The sequence below is a fragment of the Bidens hawaiensis genome, unplaced genomic scaffold (genome assembly GCF_021521415.1).
Source record: "Bidens hawaiensis isolate Kalapana, Puna unplaced genomic scaffold, B.hawaiensis_p1.1 tig00005453_1, whole genome shotgun sequence".
Taxonomy (NCBI): Eukaryota; Viridiplantae; Streptophyta; class Magnoliopsida; order Asterales; family Asteraceae; genus Bidens; species Bidens hawaiensis.
Window position 1 is genome coordinate 16,141 of NW_027491347.1, and position 24,810 is coordinate 40,950.

Genomic DNA, 24,810 nt, shown 5'->3' on the forward strand with positions numbered 1-24,810 from the left:
TTTGATATTTACTAACGCGTACGATGCCTGCGTCAAGGAGTTCCTTGACTTAGGTTCTACACGCGTTAGTTTGTTCTGGCCCCATTACTCTGCGCTTTTGTACGATCGGCGTAACAGCCGGATCGCATTTGAGCTTATGCTCTGCCTTACTTCGGGGTACACCAGTCATGTCAGCTGGTGTCCACGCGAAGATGTCGGCGTTCTTTTGTAATAAGCGCTTGAGTAAGGTGCGTGTGGGATCAACAATTGTTGGGCCAATGGTGACGGCCTGGTCCGGGTACTTGCCGTTGAAGGCCCATCTTTCTGGTTCGGTGATGGTTGGTTTAGCCATCTTTGGTTTGGGTTTAGATGAGATAGATGCGATGCATACCTGGGGAATGCCGGTGATCATCGCTACACCCTCAGCTGTTGGCCATCCCATCATGCCGTGGACTGAGGATACCACGGCGTTGAATCTTGCCATCCCGTCTCTCCCGAAGAGAATGTCGTATGTGTGGTGTGGCTTCCTCATCACGACAAAGTCCACATCTTCTATGCGGGAGTGTTTCCCATCTGTAAGAGTGACGGGGAAAGATAGGATACCCAGGGGGGTGTTTGTGCTGCCATCAAACCCTTCCATCGAGGCGCAGATCGTTTCCAGGCGTTCCTTGTCTTCGTCATCTAGCTTGTCGAAGAACTGCCTGTACATCATCGTTGACGAGGCGCCGTTGTCAGCAAGAGTGTGAGAAGTGATGTAGTGCCCCAGCTGGCTTTTGATGACGATAGGGCCTTCTTTGCTGGGTCCTCCTGGCACTCGCGGGAAGCGCACCTCAGCTTCCTTCCACGCACATGGTTCTGGCGTTCGCCTTTTCCTTCCTCTGATGTTACCATGAACCATGTTGATGCTGATGTCAACGGGCTTTCGTCCGTTGCCTCGGTACCGGTTGTCGTTCCGTCCTCCCTTCTTGATTGATGCCACCAGGTGTGCCAGTCTTCCATCCTTGACGAATGCTTCAACAATATCCTTCAAGGATGTACACTCTTCCGTACCATGACCTTTTGTCCCGTGGAAGTCACAGGATTTGCTCTGATCCGCATTAGGTCGGTGCCGGATCACTGGAGCTTTTGGCCACGGTAGCTTTTCAGTGGCAAATATCTCCGTGACGCTTTTGGTGAGTGGCGTCCACCGGTGCTTTTGGCTTGAAGGGTGTGTGTGATTTCTTCCGCCAACAAGAGGGTGAGAGCTGGATGAGGTGTCAAAGTTTACCCTTGACTGCCAGATACCTAGCTTCCTCTTTTTGTTCTGCCGGGCGATCCGGACATTGTTCTCTCTTGTCCTCTGCGTGTAGAGGTGTGTACTCTGGGGAAGATCCCTTCCCAGTTGCTTCTCCGTCTCGGCAAAGCGCTTGGCCGCCGTCATGATGGCATCCCATGTTGATGGCATGCCATCCTTACCCGTCAATGTGCGGATAAGCTCCGGGTATTCGGCGCCTTGGATGAAAGCGGCGCGAACAAGATCTTCACTTACGTTGCCGAGACTTAGCTTTTTGGAGTTGAAGCGGGTGATGAAGTCTAATAAAGATTCATCCTCCTCTCTAACGCAGTTGAGGATCGTCCACTGTTCTTCAGTATATTTCCTCTGTTGGCTGAAGTGCTGGCTGAACTTGTTCTGAAAGTCCGCCCAGTCATATATGTGGTGGACCGGTAAACGATCGAACCATGCCCTGGCCGCTCCAACCAGAGTCATCTGGAACATATAACACCACGTGGGTTCCGTCCAGTTACTGACGGTTGCCCCCGCAATGAATCTGTTCAAGTGGTCGTCTGGGTCGGATAGACCATCATAAGTGCCAATGTTGGACATTTGCTTGGCACTTCTCGGGGCGATTGCTTCCGCAATGTCCCTTGCCAACTTTGACTTTCCTGCATTTGTAGCAGTTGGCCTAAAGGTTTTTGAGAAGTCACGCGGGTTTCTCTCCGCATTTGTTGGTTTAAAAGCTTCCCCAAAATTCCTTTTTGGCTGGAAGTCCGTTTCCTTACGCTTCCCTTTCGCCTTATGGCGAGGGTTTGCGTCGGTATCGGATTCTTCTCTCTCCTCGTCTGAGTACTCGCACTCGCTGTTCATATTGAGTTGTTGGCGAGTACTGCCGAATTCGTCAGCCTGTTGAACTGAACGCAAGCGTTCATCCAATTCAGCTTGGAACTCTCTTTGACGTGCTTCGGCCCACGCCTTCACTTGATCTAGTGTTTGGCGAGGGGCCCTCGTTCGTTTTTCCACCTGGGCATCAGTGAACCCCAGTGGAATATTTACTGCACTTGCCCCGGCTTGGGTAGTCGGGGTAGTGTTCGTAAGATTTGTATAACCGCCGGTGTTCCCCCCAGTTGCTGGGGTTGTGGTTACCGGGGTTTCTTGGTCGGTTACTGGCCTTGGGACCGGAGTAACGTTAACCATTTCTTCAGAAATTTTGAAAAAACTAAATTAGTTCTAGCTTTTATGCACGGATGGCGCCAATGAAGAAACACTAAGTGAACCCACGGGCAGATTATAGATAATCTGGGGGTTAAGTAATGTTTCCCACGAGGATGAGGTCCAGCAGAGAAGGTTGTTCTTCAGGGGACCTGCAAAACAGACACCGTAAGCTCGTCAATGAGAAGGGGGGGGGGTTCCTCATTGTGACCACCCTCCGGCGTGAGAATCAGACTAGATTGCTCTGAATATAAGTGTATATTAAGAGATTGCTAGATAAGATTGAGATATCAGATGATGTCCTTACCATTCCAAGGTGTTGGAGTATTTATAGCCGAAGGTAGGTTTCCCAGAAGGTACAGCCGGCTGAATAGTATTCCTGTTCTACCAACAGTGGGCTACGCACAGGCCATGCTGGTTGGTGGGTAGGCTACGGCCAACAGTAAAGGTCGGCCACGCACTGTTCCTTTACTACCGGCCACGCACTGTTCCACCAACTGTAGGCTGCGCACGTCCCATCGTAAAGGTTGGTGAGTAGGCAGCGGCTAATAGTGACAAACAGTACTAGAGGGGTGCTCCTCCTCGTATTGTTGTCGGTGAGCTGTCACCCTGTGATTGGTTCATGGGCTGCTCTGGTCAAATTGTCTGTTCCGCCCATACCTTAGTAGGTATGGTACGAAAGACCTTCCAGAAGCATACGGACTGGCTCATTTAGGCGGGAGTATTCCCGCCTTGCTCATTCCTTCATGTGACTACTGAAGTAGCGAATGCCTTGTGCGTGTAGCCTTGCTGTTATTGCGGGTAGCCTTCCCTGATGGCTTGTATCCGCAGCTGCGGGAACAGGCGGGGTACTTCGCCATTGGGAGGCTTTCCCTGCGGGTACAGCTGGCGTACTGCGCGTAAGGTTTCTCTGAGCATGGTGGGCCCTGCTGGAGCTGTTGGTTATTGCGCAGACGTCCCTATTCAAGGTGAGTCTTGCGGGTCCAACTGGGCTCTGCTGGAACCTACCTCTTCACTAACCAAAACAAATCACTAGATATTGTACAAGTGATCTTACAATACTATTTTATGCTGAATTTAATTTGATCCATGATTCATTGTGTTATTTGAGTCATTTGTTAACCAGAGTTCAAGCAACTAATATCAGAACTTATATATGTATAGGTTATTTAATAATATCTTTAAATGATAATACTCGTTGCTAGTTTAGTCAATTCTAATAACAGAACTTTATATTTTGATAAACAAAATGATAGTTTCTTATTATACAAACGTAAAACTACAATTTGTATAACTTTACATCTTTTTTTTTGTTGCATTATGTTCATTGTAGTACATTTATCGGTGTAACTTCAAAAACGATTACAATAAAGTGGCAGGCAAACGTGCAACAAGCTGCGCTGCAACCCCCTTTTGAATAGGAAAGTCAATCCTACTAAAAAAGAAGCTTAGGGACCTATGAGCTGAAGAGGTTCCGTGTATGACACGTTGAACCCTACTCAAAAAATTTACAGCCTCTGGGGCCAGAAAACTAAAAGTATCAAAAGAAAATGGGAGAAAGACATGTTGATTCTCTAAACAAGCTTTCTCATGTTTAACAACTTTGTCTGATTCAGCCTTCAACGCAGCCTGACCCACAACAAACACACGGTCCCTGAGCCCAACAAGAGGGTACACTCCTGTAAGATCCACACAAGCGTGTTTCCCCCATGCCTACCCGAACACAAGAATATCAGCTGGTCGTAAAGTAGATCTCCCTTCACGATACAAAATAACAAAATTATTATTCTATTAATTTAATTAAATCAGAAAACTTTTATATATCTGGTAATCAAATTCACGATACAAAATTTAAAAATGGGCTGGGGGTTTCACTTCACGGGAAATGGAACATATGTATTGGCCCAATTATTGAGTCCAGCCGTCCAGCGATTCGCCTAGACGGGTGAGTGGTGATTGGTCTAATCAGTTGGCCCACCGCCCAAGTACCGTTTGTTGGTTATTCGAATTTATTTGAATTACGATATTAAAGTGTGGTCTTATATTTCAAAGAACCGTGAGGTTCACAGAAACCTTCGTTATGAGTTGGTAAGTTTTCAAATTTAGAAGAAAAAATTAAATAAATAAATAAGATAATTTGCTGAAGTCACCGCTCGCCTGGACCACAACAGGCTCAGGCAGCTTTAGTGAGTATTCAGACAACACTGCATGACACAATATTTTTGGATGAATTCAAAAACCAGCTTCAGCGACAACACACAGCTTAGGCTATGCTAGGGATGAGCAATGAACGAACCGTTAACCGAAACTGAACCGAAAACCGACGAAACCGAACCGATATAACCGAAAACCGAATTAACCGAACCGAACTCTTCATTTTTCGATACTTTCAAGCCTTTTTGTCCCTCTATTTCATGTATTATATGTATTAATAATTTAAGATTATCATTTTCATGTATTTATATCTCAATTTCATGTAATAATATCTGAATTTCATATATTTATACATTCATTTCATGTAGTTATGCATTGATTTTATGTATTTAAACATTCATTTCATGTATTTTAAAGCAAAATTTTAGCACAAATTTGATATAGGTTATTAACCGAAATTAACCGAACCGAACCGATAACCGATCGGTTAGGTTGGGTTAATGCTAATAACCGAACCGAACCGTGCACACCCCTAGGCTATGCTATGCGTTATGGCTCATTGTTCTCATTTTTCATCATTTATCATATCAATGTCACCTCAGTTTTTCTATCATTATTGAACATTACCACTCAAACCATGCTATACCTCGTTTTCCATCATACTTTGCAATTCCATTTATTTATATTAAAACATATAAAAAAGAAAAAAAAATGTGATTGCTTAAGGGGGCAAATGACCCGTGTGACCATGGTCATCTGCACGAAGACAGGGGGCGCAGTGTTTCAATGAGTTCACATGAGCCATGTACGCATCACGTGTGATGCTCCCTTACCTATACTAGATAGCTTTAGCCGCTGAAAAAACTCTCAACCCATAAATTAGACTTCAAAACAAAGGTTTCAGAAAATTCAGCATAGGGGAGATACCTAAATTGTTAGTGTTTTAATTGTTTAAACTTATTTTCATTAAATTTGATTGAATAATTTTCTAACTTCGTATTAAATGTCAAAAGTTCACTTTTATTTATAAGAAGTTCTACTCGCGCGCTGTGGTTGAGTGGGTTAAATGCATTGCATGTTCGAAAGCTGTCATTCGTTGCGGGGGTATGAGGCAGGAAGTCGGCCGATATCCGTTTCATTCGTTAATTTTTGTGGCAAAAGTTTTATTACAAAAGTTGGGGGGCCAAAATGTGAAACGAACGTTGAGGGCCAAAATTAACTATGTGAAACTTATGTGGCAAAAATCTAACGAACCAAAATTTGTAAATAAAGTTAAGGGGATAAAAAAGTACATATAAAAAGTTTTATGGCAAAAGTCTAACGAACGAAAGTTTATTAATAACTTGCCCAACACTGACTGTGTTCCCTAGTCTCATTAAAGGAAAGAAAGGAAAAGAAAAAAAGGAATTGGTGTGTTCCCAAGTTTTTTTGGAAGGAAAGAAAACTTAAGTTGTGTTCCCAATATTCATTTAAGGATGGAAATGAAAGGAAAGTGAGGAAAACAAAGAAGAAAAGTATGGAAAAATCTTTCTTTCCAATTGGAAAGAATTGAAAAGAAAAGAAAGGAAAAAGGGAAAGAAGAAGAAATGGAAAAGAATGGAAAGGAAATGAAAACTTTCTTTCCCTTTCTCTTGTTAACAAAACTCGAGAAAACAACGTAAATTATTAGTGTTTTAACTATACACAGGTTTTGCAGGCCAATGAAGTCTTTATTAATATGAAGGATGATTTGAGGTTAATCCATAAAAGTACAGGATTCAAACAAAAACATACATGCAAAAAAGAAATCGTCAAATCTTGAAATACATATTAACAAATGGCTACCCAATCAAACATGTATTACCCGGTCAATCAAATCAAATCAAACCAAGAGATTGAACAAAAAGAAGGAAACTAAGAATAAAATGTTTGAAAACCTCTTTTGAGTTAGCATGATACAATTGTCTTATTTCTCTCTCAGCATTTTACTATTCTGGTTTATATCAGTGGCGGATCCAGAAAATTTAACCAGTGGGTGCAAAAAAAGTTCAACCTAGAACTCGTCAATTCAAACTAAAACAAATCAAATCAAAATAGGTCGGGTCAAACCGAAAGAGTCGAGTAAAAAATTTACATTAAACAAAATACGCATACAAAGGTAAACCAAATAATCATTCACCATAAGACAACAAAGATCACATGCCTTTTGAATTTGAAGAAAAGGGCATTATATTTTTTAAATAGAAGATCGAAATTGGTTACTGGACTTGCAGTTGCAGAATTCAAATACAAAAGAAATAAATTAACAAGTGATAAACCATGGAATCATGAATGATTATTTTATATTAGAATAAAATCAAGAATTCGAAATCACAATTTACAAAATAAATCTAACTTGAGATGTCACATGTGAAGCTGCCACCACCCTAATATGTTCGTCTTCAACCAATTCCAAATTTTCAATAAAAGTGGTTGAACAATTAACTAATATGGGTTTAATTGTTATTGTTCATAATAACAAAATTAAATTTGAGCTTAAAATTTTTGACTTAAAATAAGTTTGGGGCACTAAATTTTTTATGGGTCACTAAATTTTTTTTATGGGTCACTTGGGTCTTTAGACCTAGTATAGTACAAAATTATAAACGAAACTATGGACTTGAGTGGGTGCAAATGCTCCCCCTGACCGAACACTGGATCCGCCCCTGGTTTATATGACCAAATGTACTTTAATAGAAATAGTAAAATCAAAGAGATTGCACATATCGTAGGACTAAAAACACAAAAGTTAAAATGGATGGATTCAAGCCAACTAGAATTTGTACTAAACATATATTAGTTTATCAGATCACAAATAGCATATTGATAACTCGGTCAAACCTTTTTTTATAAAAGCATAAGCATAAATGGGGAGACGTGCTTTAAACAATCGATTAATTTATCATGGGCGGATGGTCGTCTGCCCCATATTGTCTTGTTTTGGCATGATGACAGACATAGTGGAGGAAGAAGAAGAACAACGCTACTGTGTGGCGGATGGTTCTACCCTTGGTGAATGAACAACTAGATTTCGTAAACAAAAGAAGTGACTTGATCACCGACAAGGTTTCGTGCTCAGTTGTGAGGAGCCTGAATACCACAATAGGTTAGAAAAGTTAGCCAGATGACTTAAATTTTAAATATTGGACATGCTTTTGTTGTAATGTAGAGAGATAACATTATAAAGTTGAATACTTGACACCGTTTATGACAAGAAACCATTTGATGTGAAAATTTAAGAAAATATAATAAAGGTCAAATCGTTCTAAATGCAAACTTAATCATCATCCAACGTCACTTCCGTGTATGATTCTCTTATGATCTTATATATTTATGTCACATAGGATTAAAATTGTGTTTCTAATAATTTCAAAAGGTACATATAAATCTTACCACTTAATATTTTGCCTTTTTAGTCATGATTTTAACACCAAAAAGAAAATGCTTTAATTGTTGCTTCATAATCCCTTGTCACACCCTTTATGATCTAATAATTTCAAGTAGAGATAAATAATAATATAATAATAATAAATCCAACCACTTTAGAAACGGAATCTTTAAAAAATAATACCATGCGAAATAAAGCCATTGTTTACCAAGTCCACATGCAACACATTCTATAACATACAATCCAATCACACCGTCTATTTCGGCACACCATTTACGAATACCAATTCAATCCTCATATTCATCCTACTGCTACAAATCACCATTTATTCAACTCAACCAATCTTCATCACTCCAAGCACCACATGAAATCTTTTCGGGTTTCTTGGATCGGGTTCCAGTCGTCCTTCATGATTTAAAGGCGGGTTCGTCTCAAATTCATCCGAACTGTCTAGAAATGGCAATCGGCTCAACTTTAACAAAGGGTGTTAGAAGAACATGGGAAAATAATAAACCAAAACTGCATAAGCCTTCACCTGATTCATCAAAAACCAATTCCAGTTTCAGAAAAACAAGTATTCAGGTTTTTTTTTCATTAATCTTTAAATATTTTTGAACATAAATTCATAATGGATTTAAGATATCAAATGGAAAGAACTGGTTTATGGTGTCATGATGGTGTTTGATTATCTGGCAGGGAGATAGTGATTCAGAGGTTACTTCATTCAGTTCGTCGGTGCATGGTTCGACATCTAGTGGAACTTCTTCGACTAGTCGATATAGCAGTGGGATTGAAAGAGGAAACCATCAAAGGAAAACACTTGATAAGTTGAGTTCACCAAAAGTTGTTGCTTCTGGGAGCATCCGACTGTCTAGGAGAAGACTACAGTCGCAGTCGACGAATGATGATCCGGCTGCCACACGCCACCCGTCTCCGGTTGAATCCTCAAATGCATCACCTGATCTCCAGGCAAGTCTAAAAGTTTGTACAAATTTAAGATAATAATAATAATTGGAAACAGGTTTTTTAGATGATGTAGGTATAGTAATTTGGTATATAAAAAGAGTAAATAAATTGCTTGACTTGGAATCAAATTAAATATAGAGAATCCTCTTAGTGAAAATTAATTAATATAATACTAAATGATCAGAACTGAAATTGAGTGAGTAATTATGAATTGATCAAAGATTCACGCGTTACAATAAAAAAAGAAATAAATCAATACATTCTAAATGCAGAAAATAATTGATTTTGAAATATGGGCTTCAGACGCTGGAAATCAGGTCCGATAGTTGTGACAAACTATCTATAGAGCCCGTAACTCCAGTCCAGACATGGTCCAAGTTAAGCCATTTTTTTAACTTGGACCAGTTTCTAACCTGTTTGCCTTTGTCAAGTTGGTTCAATTGTAATTTATAAGTCAACTATCTCTTAGATCATCTCTACCTCCATTATGTGAATAATTCGAGTCGCCTATTGTTTAATATGTTTGTCATTGATATCTTTCCCTCTGTGCAGAAACCCGTGCCCAGGTTCACAAGATCCGATAGTTTAAGATCCTTAAAAGTTGTAAGGAAAAAGAACATATCGTCTTCCGAATCAAAGGCGCCTTCTAATATCAAAGATTCACCCTCAAAGAAAGCTACATTTTCTTCTACTCTAAAGGATTTAAAGTTCCCCAAGCAGGTTGAGCCTCAGGCGGGTGTAAAAGAATCTGAAGAGGCACTTTCACCGGCTAAACTCTGTTCATATGAACATTGTTCTCTTCATGGCCATCATCATCATCATGAGCCCCCAATTAAACGGTTTTCGTTTCTAAAGCGTCGTTCTTCTAAGGACCAAAAGAACATAAATCCTCAAATTCGGCCCATGGATAAACAGCCCGTTAAGAAAAAAGAAGATAAGATAAACAAAAAGGTGTCTAATGAACAGCGGGAAGCAAAAAGATGTTGATTATTCCATAGAGTTCTATGCAAAAACGAGGTCCGAGCCTAGTTTTCAACCAAACAGTGGAGATGATTTAAACCTCGCTGATATCATGTTTGGTGTCGATGGTAACAACAATGAGACTCAAATGAGCATGTGGCGACTAATTCATCGCCACATGGTGTCTGGTAATATAGAACAACAACTACAAGAAGAGAAACAATCTTCTTTAAAGATGCTTGAAATCAAAAACATTGTACGAGAAGCTATTGAAAAGATTATTGTTCCAGAAGACGACGATTCAGAAACGAATCAAGTGGATGATCAAACAGAGCCGGATCAAGCAGATAACGATCAGTTTAGTGCCAAAAATGATAAACCAAAGGGGTGGAGTCATGTAAAGAAAGTTGTGCTTATGAGGAGGTTTATTATAGAGCTAGAAAAGGCGAAGAACAAATTTGGTCCCGACAAGCGTGGGCATGTTTTGCTAGGACCCGAGCCAGAACCAGAACCAGAACCAGAACCCGAGATTGTGTCTTTAAGGAGTCAAACAACCGGTGAGAAGAAAGACTCGAATGAATGGATGCTTGATTACGCTTTACAACAAGTTGTTGCTGAGCTAGCTCCAACTCAGAAGAGGAAAGTTGCTTTGCTTGTTAAATCTTTTGAGATGATCTCTCCAAAATCCGAGAAAGGGGTCGCTATATGAATATATCCTTAAGTCGGATTATCTTTTCTGTGAGCAAGTGTATCATGGATGTATGTAATTTGACTCGGTTTTGTATGAGGTTTTTAAGTTTTTGCAGACTAAATTAATTATACAACTGAGCTGAACATACACATAACACATCCTTAATACTTTTGTAGCCTCATGATCAATACATTACGAGTTCGCTATGTGTAGCAATTGTTTTGCAACAAATCATTCCTTTTGGAAGCACCTAAACCGAACACTTCGGATTTACTAAAACATATGAAAACAAGTATAATTTGGGTCAACTTGACGTAGAAAGGTCAATGGGATTAATCTAGGATTTTGTAATGTTGTTTTTTGAAAATGTTTAATTAATCAGTTTCACTCAAGTTTCAGATACGCGAACAATATATAACATATGAAAATTTTACCCGCAACTTGGGTCCGGCGGCGCTGAGATAGGTATTGCAAGTGTGTCTAGTCAATTGAAGTCACCTTAGCCGAACATTTACTTACAAAACTTAAGTTTTCCAGGTTTAGAAAAACATAGTATAGATTCAACTTTCTAGTTTTAACCACGTTTCTATAGTCCAGGCGTACCAAAACCGCATGCACATATGGTGGACCGGTGAAAATGCAAAAACAATAGAGTGAATAAACGATCTAATAATAACTCAAAAAATCCTTTTAATAATGTAGTTTTATTTTTTAGAACCGCAAACTCACACGTCCATTATAATACTACTCATAATTCTACATCTTTGTTCAATGTGAGACTCAAACCCTCACCGAATAAGAACACCACTTTGTACGCTCTTTGAAACCACTAGTCTAGAAGCCCGGTTATATAACTTGATCGAAAATACTGCTTGGGTTGGGATTATTTAAGCCCACAGTTTGTACATTGGTTACTTTAGCTATATTAATGATTCGATTTATATAAACAAAAGCTATTTAAAATGTTAGAAGAACTTTTTAATGTGATAATACAATTTCTTCTATTGGATGTTATGTAAACAATTATTATTAACATATCTAATCTTTTTATCACTTCCGACATGAATGGGAACCCTCGTTTAGAATATTTATTTTATCAAAAAACCATCAAACGACCAAAGTCAAATAATGACAAAACTGACTTTTGACTTACAATCTACATTCTGGAAAGTGGAAACCGTCCAACGCTTACGAAACGAAAAGTGCTTGCAAAGTTCTGGAAGTAGTTTTTGGTATTTAAAGGATCTTGACTAGTTGACCTCATAATAATATTTATTTATTAAATTTATTTATAAGCTAAAGTACAATTAAATATTGAATATTAATACTAATACAACAGTACAACTCTAACTGCAGAATACACAACTCTAGTAATGCAACAGGATGATATAATAAGTAAAGTGGTCCGTATACAATATTACAAAGTTACCTCTCACTTATTGCCTTGAATCAAACCATAACCTAACACCTCAATATCAATTAAAGTTATAACCGGTCAGTTTTGGTTAATATCTAAGCACCCATAAGACCTAACATAAGGTCCGGGGTATACCTTAACGCCCAGAGCGTTAAAGCTGAGTTGACATGGGTTAACATGTTGCATACACTTTCTACATGGGTTAAGGGGCGTTAAATGTAAGGTGAGTTAAAATGTTAATGGACTTTAAAATCCACTACACACATAAACGCAATAATTTAAGAATCAATATTGCATCACCGTTTTCCCAAGTTAACTTAACAAAGAAAAGAAAGGAAAGAAAAAGATAAACTTTCTTTTCCTTTCCTTTCAGACATCATGTCTCTTTTCTTTTTATTTCCATCTAATTCTTTTCATTTTGGAAAGAAAACTTTCATCCTTTAAAACATCACATTTCCTCCACTTTTCCTTTCTTTTCTCCCCTTAAATGAAACCTAGGAACACAAGTTTTTAACTTTTCATTCCTTTCTTTCCATAAAAAAACTTGGGAACACACTCACCTCTATCTTTTCATCCATTTCATTTCCTGTGTAGTGGATTTTAAACTCTATTAACATTTTAACTCACCTTGCATTTAACGCCCCTTAACCCATGTAGAAAGTGTATGCAACACGTTAACCCTTGTCAACTCAGCTTTAACGCTCTGGGCATTAAGGGATACCCCGGACCTTATGTTAGGTCCTATGGGTGCTAAGATATTAACCAAAACTGACCAGTTATAAGGTAAAAAGGGGTTAAACAATTTCCTTTAGGGTGAGGTGGAGTGAAATAAGGTAAAGTAGGTGATGTGGTGCCTACTTAGAATTAAGGAACGTGAATGTATACCACATGGCCTAAGTTCTAACAAAGTAAACAATCTCATACCAAAATGTTTCTTAAAATATATTGTTACTAGATTAACTTTGATATATTTGGCTACATATTGGTTAGCCCATGAATTATAACCTTACCCGACCATGGTAAGTCGCCAATCGGAAGGGTTTACCCTCATTTCAACTAATCACCCTTTTTTAATCCCTTGGTTAACTAAACCACTCCATGACACTTGTTTTTTAAGTTGATTAGTTAAAGCCCTTCCGTCTATATATGTGATAGTTATGTGGTGGTAATTTTTGTTAACCAACATCAACCACAACACATGATTAACTAAACGGTTTATTGTATGTTCAGTTTAGCTACATATATATTAGTTTGATTATTTGGTTTCATTCGTTTATGGCTTCAGTAGTTATTTTAATTTTTTAACGAGGGAACTTTTATTCTAAAATCATTGTAGAAATGGTGGATTTTTATTTTTCTAAATATGGGTTAGAAACTATTTTGGAAGCCAGTAGCTTATCATTTTTAAAATAAAGTTACAATTTTATCATCATCAATATATAAGAGAAGATAATAAAAATGTTAATAATCTAAAAAAAAAGTATGAAACACGTACGTTTGAATATTCTAGAAGCCAAAGGGCGGTCTAAACAAAAGCCACTAGAAGAAGAATATTAAAGCCGTTACTTCTGCGTGGTACACAAGGAACAAGCCCTACAAATACTTTTATTCATCCACAATAATAATAAATACAAATTCTAAACAACAATTTCGATCAACAATTAATGGCTGGCCTGCAACAATTCTACTTCTTCCCTACAGATTTCCTTGACACCATAAGAGACCATCCAACTGTTCCTCTTGCCGACGCTAAGGAATACGATAGTAAGCCGCATAAGTCGACGATCACTGTTGAGAAGTTGAAGGGTAATTACAAGAAGGTCAAGATTTCTAGTGACTCATTGCCAGGAAAGTTGGTTCCTCTCAATAAGCAGAAGAAGAAAGCCCAAGTGTAAATTGTCCGGTTAAATTTGATTTGGCTTTTGTACATTATTTCGTGTTTTTTGAGTCCGATTTTTGCATTACCTCTCTATTTTGATATGTTACAAAGAATGACATTGTTTATGAAAAGTAATTTGTTTAAACTTGATACACTTTTGGGTCGATTTGAATGTCATGTTAGTTTGACTAAGAATAAAAGTCAAACGTGTATTCACATTATTGTATAGGGATGTGATTCTCATACACCATCCTCACATGTCTATATGGCTCGTATATGCTTATACGGCTGTATAGGGTACGAATGACTGACAAGGGGACAAAAATAACTTTTTTGCAGCCTATACGAGCCGTATAGGCATTAAATGGCTCGTATTGCTCCATGACAAACCATATAACCTATATAGTCGTACATGGCTATACGACCGTATAAAAAACATTTGCAGAAATTCAGACTGTCTTTTGACCACTGTTAATCGCTGCCGGAAAACGACTATACGAGCCGTATAGTGCTATACGACCACGTTTAAAACTTGATGTATTTTAGGGTGAACAAGTTGCTTATATGTATGTGGATTATGTGTTTGAAACATGATGTATTTTGGGGGTGCACTTTTATGTTAATATATGTGGACCAGATATTTATCAGTATGTTTTGGTCAAATGTTTTCTTGTTTGCTTAATCATTGATTGATTATTGTGTATGGACTATTATAAAGTGTAACATAATATAATCTTAAACGAATGTTCATGGGGTACAACTACAAATTACTTAGCCAAACGTGTTATGTTATTATTAAAAAACAATTTATTATATTCTAAAATATTATATCATTCAACTTTTCAATATAAAACATAATTTTATATAAGTGAAATAACACATGAAAGGGTCGAAAATGAGAACATTAAAAATTACTAAAAAAATATATTGCAAGTCAGATAATATATCAAAATAAATTTTCAAAAAAAATGCCGACCGTATAAGCCTATACGAGGCACCATAAAGGATGGCCAACAACATCAGACACAAGCTGACACGATTCAGCTGCTATACGACCGTATAGCCCTATACGATCTGTATAGGAAAAAAAGTGGTGTGTGACGATTATAAGTGGTGTGAGAGGATCCTAAGCCATTGTATAACTTATTTAATAGGAAAAATTCCCAAAACTGCCCTTTTGAGAAGAGAGAAAAAAGGCCCAAAAATATTCGACTTTCCCAAAATGACCCAAATAATTTGTACTAAGTCGACACATTGGAAAGCGTTTCAACGAGATCGCTGAACCATTTAAAAGGTGACACATGGCAACAAGCTGACAAGGCTGCCCATATTTTCGAGTACATATTTGTTCTTTAATATTATTGAAATAACAATTATGTTTATTTTTTGAGTCAAAATCGGCCCAAGTTCACCGATAAGATGTGATTCTGTCTGAGGTTGACCACATTTGACGGATTCTTAGTAACTAAGTGGATTTATAGAAACTCGCCTCGGTGACATACCTTGTAGCGAATACTCGGCCTTGTAATCATACTTTTACAACATTGGGTGTCGTACAAATTTTTTCCATATGGTTTTTTTTTATTTTTCTTACCTGGTCCGTACAAATTCTATTTATTTTTTAGAAAAGAGTTTTTTAAATTGCGTCTGCCAAGACGCATTTTAAATGAATTTGTTCCAAGGAGATCATATTTTAATCTTTTGTTCTTATAAGTTTTGAAAGTTTAAATCCCGTCTAGACCGATAGGATTTTTGTTATTTCGTCTAGACCGACAGAATTTAAATATATTCCGTCCACTCCAACTATATTTCCAATTAAGTTTCACGTGAACCCCACTTTCTTAAATCAAACTATTAATTATTACTAACAATTGTGATTATCCCTGATTTCTTCTTCATCATCTTCATCTTCTTCCATTGTTATCTTCTTACAATGGAATTTGATAACATTGTAGTACGAACCAATAAACCAATGACCCATGTCAACAACCTCCACTCGATCTCCCCTCTTAAATTTCATTAAGAAAAACAGATCGGATTAAGGGAGATGAAATGATAAGAAGATATAAGAACGGATCGGAGTTTGTGAACATTTTAGAAGATGAAATGATAAGAAGATATAAGAACATGACATTTGTTTTTACCATACAGACATGATGAAAATATGATCTCCTTGGAACAAATTCATTTAAAATGCGTTTTGGCAGATGCAATTAAAAAAACTCTTTTCTAAAAAAAAAGAATTTGTACGGACTAGGTAAGAAACATAAAAAAAACGTCTGGGGAGACTGTTTTTTACCAAAAGATTTAATGAAAAACACCCCACGATTTTCAAAAATATGGTCGGCCTTATCAGCTTTTGGCCACGTGTCACCTTTTAAATGGTTCAGCGATCTCGTCGAAACATTTTCCATTGTGTCGGCTCAGTCCAAATTTCTTGGCTCATTTTGAGAAAGTTGAATATTTTGAACCTTTTTTTTCTCTCTTTTAAGGTCATTTTGAGAATTCTCCCTATTTAATATTAATCACTAATGTGTTTAGAAGTTAGAACTAACATGCATAAGCACCAAGAATAAGATGTTCTAATTGTGATTTGTGAATTAAACCAGGATTAACAGAGTGGATTTGCCTTTACATCATTTTGAAATTTTTATCATGTCTTGTAGTTTTAATGTTGTATCACAAAAGCAAGGTCTAAAGTTGAATTGCAGCACCTACACGTTATAACACATAATCATGTGCTACTCATTTTTAGTTTTAGATGTCTAAATGATTGGTTTGTAAATAATCAACACATCTTAAAACTTTGTTTTCTGTAGAATCAATTTTGCTATGCAAAATGGGGTTGCAGCACATCTTGTTATCCAGTTAGTTACATGCCATCGTATCATAAAGATATAAAATTAAGAAAAAAAAACAAAAATCTCAAAATCTACTGAGGTTTAGTCCAAAGTATGATGCATGAATTCATGAAATTTTTGTTGAGGATTATGATGTCATCAAGACATTTTAAGTAATTATAAGATTCATTTAGACCAAATGAAGAAATAGATAGTGCAATGATACAAATTTGGTGTTCAAAACGAATTTTGGTCTTTGAGACCAAAGTTGGTGAACATAACCAACTTTCATTTTTAATAGTATTGTCTTTGTCGCAATATCGTATCAGTTTCTACTAGTATAAATAAATAAAGTTATAAGATAAAAATATATTATTTTAAAAGTTGTCTATGAACCAGTGGAGCTTGCTCTAATGGCTAGGAACATGATGGATGATGACCCGGATGTCCCAAGCTCGAGTTCTGATTCCGACCGGATTTTTCCAGAGCAAAAAAACCTGTCGTGCCTTCGGGCGGGGTGAGCCAACTAGGTGTTACCGGGAACGGCCAAGCCAAACTCGGATGCCAGCGTGGATCCTGATTATGTCAACATAGTCTGGCCCGAGTAAGGTGACAGGGCTTATTCTTCTGCTGGACCGAAGAGTGTGATATATCCTTAACTGCGAAATCGGAAAAAAAAAAGTTGTCTATGTTATCTTCTTTTTCATTATAATCGGATCTGCACCCAATCAGATAGTTTTAGTTTTAAGTGACGCCGACACCACTTCTTCTGATTCCGACATATATTCCGATGACTTACTAACCGGACTCGTCCAGATCCCAATTCAAACTTTAAACCATTTGCATTCCAATTCCAATTAACAAATGGGTAGGCTTTCATTGTCCAAATCAGCCCTTGATTTGGTGTCAGGCCAAACCATATTACTCTTTCTCCTACTCATCATTGCTTCATTCTACACCGGAACCTTTTTTGGCCGGAAATCATCCCTTTACGTATACCAGTCCACCTCCAATTCTTCATCATCCAATTCACCAGGTACCCTTTTTACCAATTACTTTAAGGTTTCGATTAATACTAGGTTTTTGTTTCTACCATGATGTTTCTTCAACATAATGTTTCTCTTTGTTAGCTTAAACCATCTGTAGATCTGATTTTCTGTGACATCCAATTTAAAAGATTCAAACTTTATTTAGGTTTCTTTAGGGTTACAAGATTCAGTAAAAGATTCAAACTTTTGCAGTACTGATTAATATTATATGCTTGCAGGCAATGCTGCATTTAGTAATAGAGTTGCTCTTACTTACCGACAGTCGCCAGTTGTGATTCCTGAAACCGGGATGAACATATGCCCTATAGAGTTCAATGAGCATATTCCATGTCATGATCATTCATATATTAATGAGTTACTACCAAAGTTGGATCTTTCCAAGAGAGAGGATTTGGAAAGACATTGTCCTCCGTTGGAAAGACGGTTGTTTTGCTTGATACCGCCACCGAATGATTATAAAATACCGGTGAGGTGGCCGACTAGTAGAGACTATGTCTGGAGGAGTAATGTGAATCATACACATCTTGCTGAAGTCAAAGGCGGGCAAAATTGGGTGCATGAGAAAGGTCAGCTGTGGTGGTTTCCGGGGGGTGGTACACATTTTAAACACGGTGCTACTGAATATATTGAGAGGTACTTTCTATGGTTTTTTAATTAAGTTTATGATCTGCAGATGTTAATATGCATAATTTGAATTTGATTAATCGGTGGTTGATCTATGCAGATTAGGGAACATGACTACCAACGAGACAGGTGATCTTCGTTCATCTGGGGTTTATCAAGTTCTTGATGTCGGTTGTGGGGTTGCAAGTTTCTCTGCTTATCTTTTACCATTAAATATACAGACCATGTCGTTTGCTCCAAAAGATGGTCATGAAAATCAAATTCAGTTTGCTTTAGAACGTGGAATCGGTGCTATGATATCTGCTTTAGCTACAAAACAGTTACCTTACCCGAGTAACTCGTTTGAAATGGTCCACTGTTCAAGATGCCGTGTTGATTGGCATGAAAATGGTAATATATAGGGGTCAGTTTGGGCTCAATTTGAACCCAAAACCGAATTCGGTTTGAGTTTTTGAAAGTCATTCGGTTTTGGCTCTTTTTGGGCCGGAAAAAAATTTGGCCAAAAATAATGTATTGGTCGAAAGTTCGGTTTTTTAGTTTTTTAAAAACTGTTTGGTTTTGGTATTTTCTGTTATACCATTTTGGGCTTAAATTTTTGTGCTGAAAAAAAATTGGCCAAAAATAATGAATTGGGCCTCAATTTTTTGTTAACTAGTCAAAAATGATTATTAGACATTGAGACTAAAGTATTTGGGTTGCACTATTTATTAAATTCTTATTAATTACGTATTATTTTGATCTAAAAATGAAAATCCATACATTTGGTTCTGTTTGGTTTTTTAGTTTTAATTTACATGCAAAACCGAAACTTAACGAAATTTTGTTTTTCTACGAAAACATAAAAACAAACCGTCGGTTTTTGTTTGGGTTTGGTTTTGATTTTTCGGTTTGGGTCTGTTTCGGTTTTACCATTTGTGCTTGAAATTTTTGGTCCTGACAAGAAATTAGCTAATAACGATGATTTTGGGTCTTTTGTTGATTAATGATTAACTGATTATTATACATTTGGGCTAAAATATATATGTTACACTAGTTAGTAAATTCTTATAAATTACTTAACATTCAAAATTAAGAACGAAATCCATACATTCAGTTTGATTTTAAATTACATGCAAAATCGAAACCGAACCGAGAATTTGGTTTTTACAAAAAACATAAAACCAAACCGCCATTTTTGTTTGGGTTCATTTTTCGGTTTCATGCACACTAATAATTTGCATTAGACCCCGATGTTTTAACCAGTATATTTATCAAATTTAAAATCCTTAAATTTATTTTTTGAATAATATTTGCAGATGGGATTCTTTTGAAAGAAGTAAACCGACTGCTTCGACCAAATGGTTATTTTGTATATTCAGCTCCTCCAGCTTACAGAAAGGACAAAGATTTTCCATTGATTTGGGAGAAACTTGTGAATATAACTTCCGGAATGTGCTGGAAGCTTATTGCTAGGAAAGTTCAAACAGCAATATGGATAAAAGACGCGAGTCAATCTTGTCTTGAAGACAATGCAGAGAAAAAGCTTGTGAATATATGTGATTCTGTCAATGATATTAATAAACCCTCTTGGAAAACACCATTGAGGAACTGCGTTACACCTGTTACCAGAAGTTCTGAGTCACAAAAGCTACCTCCTTTTCCGCATCGTCATTCGGTTTATCTAGAAACTCTCAGTAATATAGGTTTGTGATTATCTTATTGATAATTTAATATTGCATAATCATTTTAAAAACGCGTATTCAAACACCCTTATGATATATGAAACATATTATGTTGGTTGTAGGTGTCACTCAAGAAATGTTTCTAAAAGATACGCTTTATTGGCAAGATCAAGTTCGTGATTACTGGAGGTTGATGAATGCTGACGAGGCATCGATTAGAAATGTTATGGACATGAATGCCCTTTATGGTGGATTTGCAGTTGCTTTTGATACTTGGCCTGCTTGGGTAATGAATGTGGTCCCTGCTACAATGAACGATACTTTATCTGCTATCTATTCTCGGGGCCTAGTTGGCACTTTTCATGACTGGTGAGTGAAAAGAAAGCTACATATAATTTACCACCATAATTGTTTATAATAATAAACGGGAAACGGTTTTATGCTATCATGTGTAGGTGTGAACCATTTTCATCATATCCACGCACATATGATTTGTTGCACGCGAGTCATCTTTTGACTCATTATATAAACCAAGATGGTGGTTGCTTGTTGGAGGATATCATGCTCGAGATGGACCGTCTTATACGACCTCAGGTAACCTTTTATTTCCTGTTTTGGAAGTTTTTCTTGTTAAAATTACCTTTTACTATGAAAGGATAAACACTTTGGGACCTTGTTTACACAGGGTTTTGTGATTATTAGAGACGATGAATCTGTTCTATCAAGAATAAGGGATCTTGGACCAAAGTTTCTTTGGGATGTTACGTCACATGCACTAGAAAATGGACAAGGGGGCTCAGAACCGGTTTTGATTTGCCAAAAGAAGTTTTGGGCGATCGTTTAATATTTATCTATACGCACAGACTTGATCGATTTTGTTTGTTAATTGTATATCTTATGTATAACAATGTAATCACTTTTATTTATGGATATCTAGTGTAAATCTCACTTTGGTCACACAAGAACTTGTCATTTGTCATTATTTCATGTTTTTTAACAAGGGCATTAAGCTTGAGTTGTTGCTCCTTGGATAGCCATCAACGTTCCCTACTTAAGATCCCTCATGTACTCGTGCGTCTGAACAAGTATTTAAGATCTTTTGAATGTTGATAAGTGCAAAGGTTGAATCTTGACAGCTAATAAGTAGTTGGTGTGTTTTGTACTTCCTAGATTCTAAATGACTATATTACAATAGTTAACTAACAGATTAGTTGGTTGATATTAACGACTTGATAACAAAAACTTGACAACTCTCTAAACAACTTTGTATCAACCATCTGTGAATCTTATGCCATTGTAGACCAAAGACTTTTGAGACACATGCCTATGCAAAATTGCAAGATAACGCAAACTCAACAATTCTCAGTTAACAATCTCTTAATTCAAACATGACTGTTTCAACCACACGTATAGTTATGCCTCCAACCATTATAGTTCCAACAGGATTGCTGCAACGATGAATGATACCCAGTTGCCATTATCACGTACTCATACTTATGGGATTTGTCGTAATATTACTCCGGAAAGGCTATCTACTAAAGAAGTTGATAAGATAACGAGGGGGAATATTTTTGGTGTCCTAATTAATATTTTATGTCAGGACACAAATGTAAGAATAAACAATTGTTTTCAGTTGAGTTGGATGAAAAAGAAGATGAAATAACAGAGGATGTGGACAACCAGAATTGTCAGGAACCACACCTATCAATACATACCATCCTTTTCAAATATAAAGGTTGTAGGTACTAAAACTAGAAGTTTACATATTCTAGCAGATTCTCGTTCTACTTATAATTTTGTGGATGAAAAGTTGATTTTGAAGTTTCAATGCCAATACAATGAAAGTTATGGCTGCAATGTCCAACAGTGGATGTCAATACAACTTAAGTGTAGTTATATCCTTACGGTCAAGAGTGTGTTTTGTGCTTTGCTACTTTCTAAAGGACCACACTAGTAATAACCAACTAACAGATTAGTTAGTTGATGTTAATGTTAACTACTTGGAAGGACTATACTTTCTCTCTTACCAGTTAATCTTTCTCTATCATATCTTGACCCAGGTTACATATTTTAACATAGATCAGTTCCAAAGAGAGTACATTAACCCAAAATTTGATCATACAAGAACATATTACTTGTAAATCATTTCAGTTTTCATGCTCTTCAACAAGAGGAATCAAGTATTCAGATCTTTTGGATGCCGATAAAAGCAAAGGATAAATCTTGATCATACTTGATCCTGGTCAGATATTAACATAACATAACATAATACTGGTATGTAATATTTTTATTGTAATTATAACCTCAAAGATGAGTTCCAAATTGTCTACAGAAACCCAAAATTTACACAAGGCAACAAGCATCATCTTTTCACATCTTCATATGTATCATCATCACTCGCCTTCCTGATCATCAACAAGGTCATCTCAGTCCAATAAGAACGCCTCAAATCGTCATTGCAGCATCTACTGTAATAACCTAAATCACAAGTAAAACGAATAACCTTTAAGAACTTATTATGCCCAATTTCATAAACACAATAAAATCAACAAATTACCCAAATTCAATCATCCCCAACCGGGAACAAAGTGAGCGCCCGTTTCTCATTCGCAGGCTGCGGATCATCCACATAACCATTCCGCACCGGGGTCCCCACCATATGCACCGCCTGCCCCGGCTGCCTACTCAAAAACGTCGACCCAAACTGCCTCTGGAACTGATGAGCCGCCATCTGCTGGTGATGCTGCTGCTGCTGTTGCTGAAGCGCCGCCACGGGCATATACGGCAAAAAACTATCCGACCCCGGAATCGACTGGTGCAGGAAATGCGGGGGCACCGGCGAACTCGCAAACAACCGATCAGTGGCCGAATCCCCACCCGACCCAAACCCGCCTCCACCGTTCCCACCGGACGACAACCCCTGCATCCGTTTTAGATAAAGCCGATACTTTTGCAGATGACTGGCCACGTTTTCTCGGGTCAACCCGTCAACACTCATGAGCTGCATTATTGTTTTGGGAACCGCGTGTTTGATGCCCAATTGAGCCACGGCGTCCACGAACCGCTTGTGAAGCTGTGGGTCCAGACTAAACGGGGTCGTTTAAGGGTTCGAGCTGGCTCGTCGCCGCCGAGCTCAGACGAGTCGAATTCGGCGGAATTGGGTGAGAGGAAGGGGTTTGGGATAAGGGTTGTTGTTGTTGAATATTATTGATATTATTATTAGGGTTCCAGATATCGAAAGCAGCAGCGAGATCGGGTGTGATTAGGGTTTGGGATAAGGGAATGAGTTCTTCGGGTTTAGGGAGTTGGAGTCCCACTGGGAGAACCAACTGGATCCGTCTTCTTTCATGTTTGATTGAGTTGAAATTGAAAATCAAGATTTGGGTGGGTTTTAAGGTTGTGATTGATGATATTATTATTATTATTATTATTATATGATGAGAGAGAGAGTGGGGTTGCAGGCAGTAGAGATAGAGAGGAGGGGGGTTCGAGGTGGATTTTGGTTATAATAACTTGTCATATTCTCTTACCTTATTATTTCTATTTTTATAAGAGCAATTATGTGAGATCTGGTAACTGTCGTTTCAAACATGGAATCATAATAATATCATAAAGTCAAGAAAGATAACTTTTATTATTTGATAAAACTATACTATAGGATAGGATAATACAAAATCAAATGGATTTCTTGTTTTTCGTTATTTGCTATTGGTTAATGGTTAGATATGGTCTCCGGTCTTAGTATCAAGTTGAGAGAGTGTTTGGGATTCTTATTTTTATTAATTTATAAATTTTTTAAAAAGTTAATAAGATGTATAAGGTGTTTGGCAAACCATAAGGTCTTTATGTATTTTAAATTATAGAGAAGGCAAAATAAAAGGATTTTGAAAAGTTACGAATCTATAACTTATTAACTTAATGAGTTTGATTTACCTATTGCACACCTCTAGCCCTCAAAACTTATTACATTTCTTTAAAAAAGTGTTATTTTTAGTCATTTTGGTTTTCCCCAACATATAAGCCTAATCAAAACAGTTTTTAAAAGCTTATATTGAAAAATTTTATAAGTTAATAAGTCTTTTTAACAAAAAATCATTTTTCACTTAAATAAGCAATCTCAGACACACCATTACTCATGTTACAAATTTGTTAACTCAATATAAAATAATCATTTTACTTTCTTATTTAAAAAACGAAAAATATATAAATATGGTCTCGATCCTCCCTTTGGTGTGTACTTTTAAGCGTTAAAACCTTTTCTCACTATTGGTTTTGCTTGTTTCATTGGTCACCGTACAAACAAAAAACGTGACCTATATTGTAATTGTCACAAAACACTCATCTCCACCATTGGCCCCTCCATTCTATTCATGACCATGCGTCCCCTACTTACCTTGATCCTTAAATCTCATTGAAGGTCTACACATGTCAAATTGTCAATATGACTTTTGAGAACCATTGTTGCAAAAGATGGTTCAAGTCTTTTCAATTCTTGTAATCATATATGAATAAGTGGAACCACATTCTTATACTTCCTTCAATGTGAATAGGTGTAAGTCCGACAACCACTTTCTAGCACCCGTGCCTTCATGGTGCACATAGTTTTGGTGACAAAAACGTTTAATTGATGTCTTTTGCATCAAATTGATGTAGCAAGCCGAAAATGGTTATTAAGAAAAGAAGAAAAAGAAAAAAGAAAGTTGTTGAGTTTTGTTGT

General features: G+C 37.2%; 2 protein-coding genes and 1 pseudogene across 3 annotated transcripts; 2 read left to right on the forward strand and 1 right to left on the reverse strand.

Moving 5' to 3' along the window:
* The first annotated feature begins 7,947 nt into the window (after positions 1–7,947).
* On the forward strand, positions 7,948–9,165 carry LOC143629683 (uncharacterized). Its single transcript, XM_077098893.1, has 2 exons — positions 7,948–8,588; positions 8,703–9,165. The coding sequence occupies exons 1-2, from the start codon at positions 8,463–8,465 to the stop codon at positions 9,006–9,008; spliced, it is 432 nt and encodes a 143-aa protein (XP_076955008.1). The 5' UTR covers positions 7,948–8,462; the 3' UTR covers positions 9,009–9,165.
* An 8,336-nt stretch (positions 9,166–17,501) lies between these two features.
* Positions 17,502–20,987, forward strand: LOC143629764 (putative methyltransferase PMT6). Its single transcript, XM_077098945.1, has 7 exons — positions 17,502–17,795; positions 18,027–18,441; positions 18,533–18,822; positions 19,728–20,114; positions 20,216–20,462; positions 20,549–20,687; positions 20,779–20,987. Exons 1-7 carry the CDS (start codon positions 17,624–17,626, stop codon positions 20,935–20,937), a joined length of 1,809 nt encoding a protein of 602 aa, XP_076955060.1. The 5' UTR covers positions 17,502–17,623; the 3' UTR covers positions 20,938–20,987.
* Positions 20,988–22,367: 1,380 nt separating this feature from the next.
* LOC143629685 (transcription factor MYBC1 pseudogene) lies at positions 22,368–23,545 on the reverse strand (annotated as a pseudogene). Its single transcript, XR_013153010.1, has 2 exons — positions 22,651–23,545; positions 22,368–22,561 (listed from the first exon to the last, which is right to left on the reverse strand). The product of XR_013153010.1 is annotated as a transcription factor MYBC1 pseudogene (transcript).
* Between the last annotated feature and the right edge of the window lie 1,265 nt (positions 23,546–24,810).

What these genes read in the sequence shown, in the direction of transcription:
- LOC143629683 (XM_077098893.1), top strand. Translation starts at nt 8,463, where the DNA reads ATGGCAATCGGCTCAACTTTAACAAAGGGTGTTAGAAGAACATGGGAA. An exon ending in TCAGAAAAACAAGTATTCAG is followed by an intron (nt 8,589 to 8,702) that starts GTTTTTTTTTCA and finishes ATTATCTGGCAG; the next exon opens with GGAGATAGTGATTCAGAGGT.
- LOC143629764 (XM_077098945.1), top strand. Translation starts at nt 17,624, where the DNA reads ATGGGTAGGCTTTCATTGTCCAAATCAGCCCTTGATTTGGTGTCAGGC. An exon ending in TTCATCATCCAATTCACCAG is followed by an intron (nt 17,796 to 18,026) that starts GTACCCTTTTTA and finishes ATATGCTTGCAG; the next exon opens with GCAATGCTGCATTTAGTAAT. An exon ending in AGAAACTCTCAGTAATATAG is followed by an intron (nt 20,115 to 20,215) that starts GTTTGTGATTAT and finishes TGTTGGTTGTAG; the next exon opens with GTGTCACTCAAGAAATGTTT.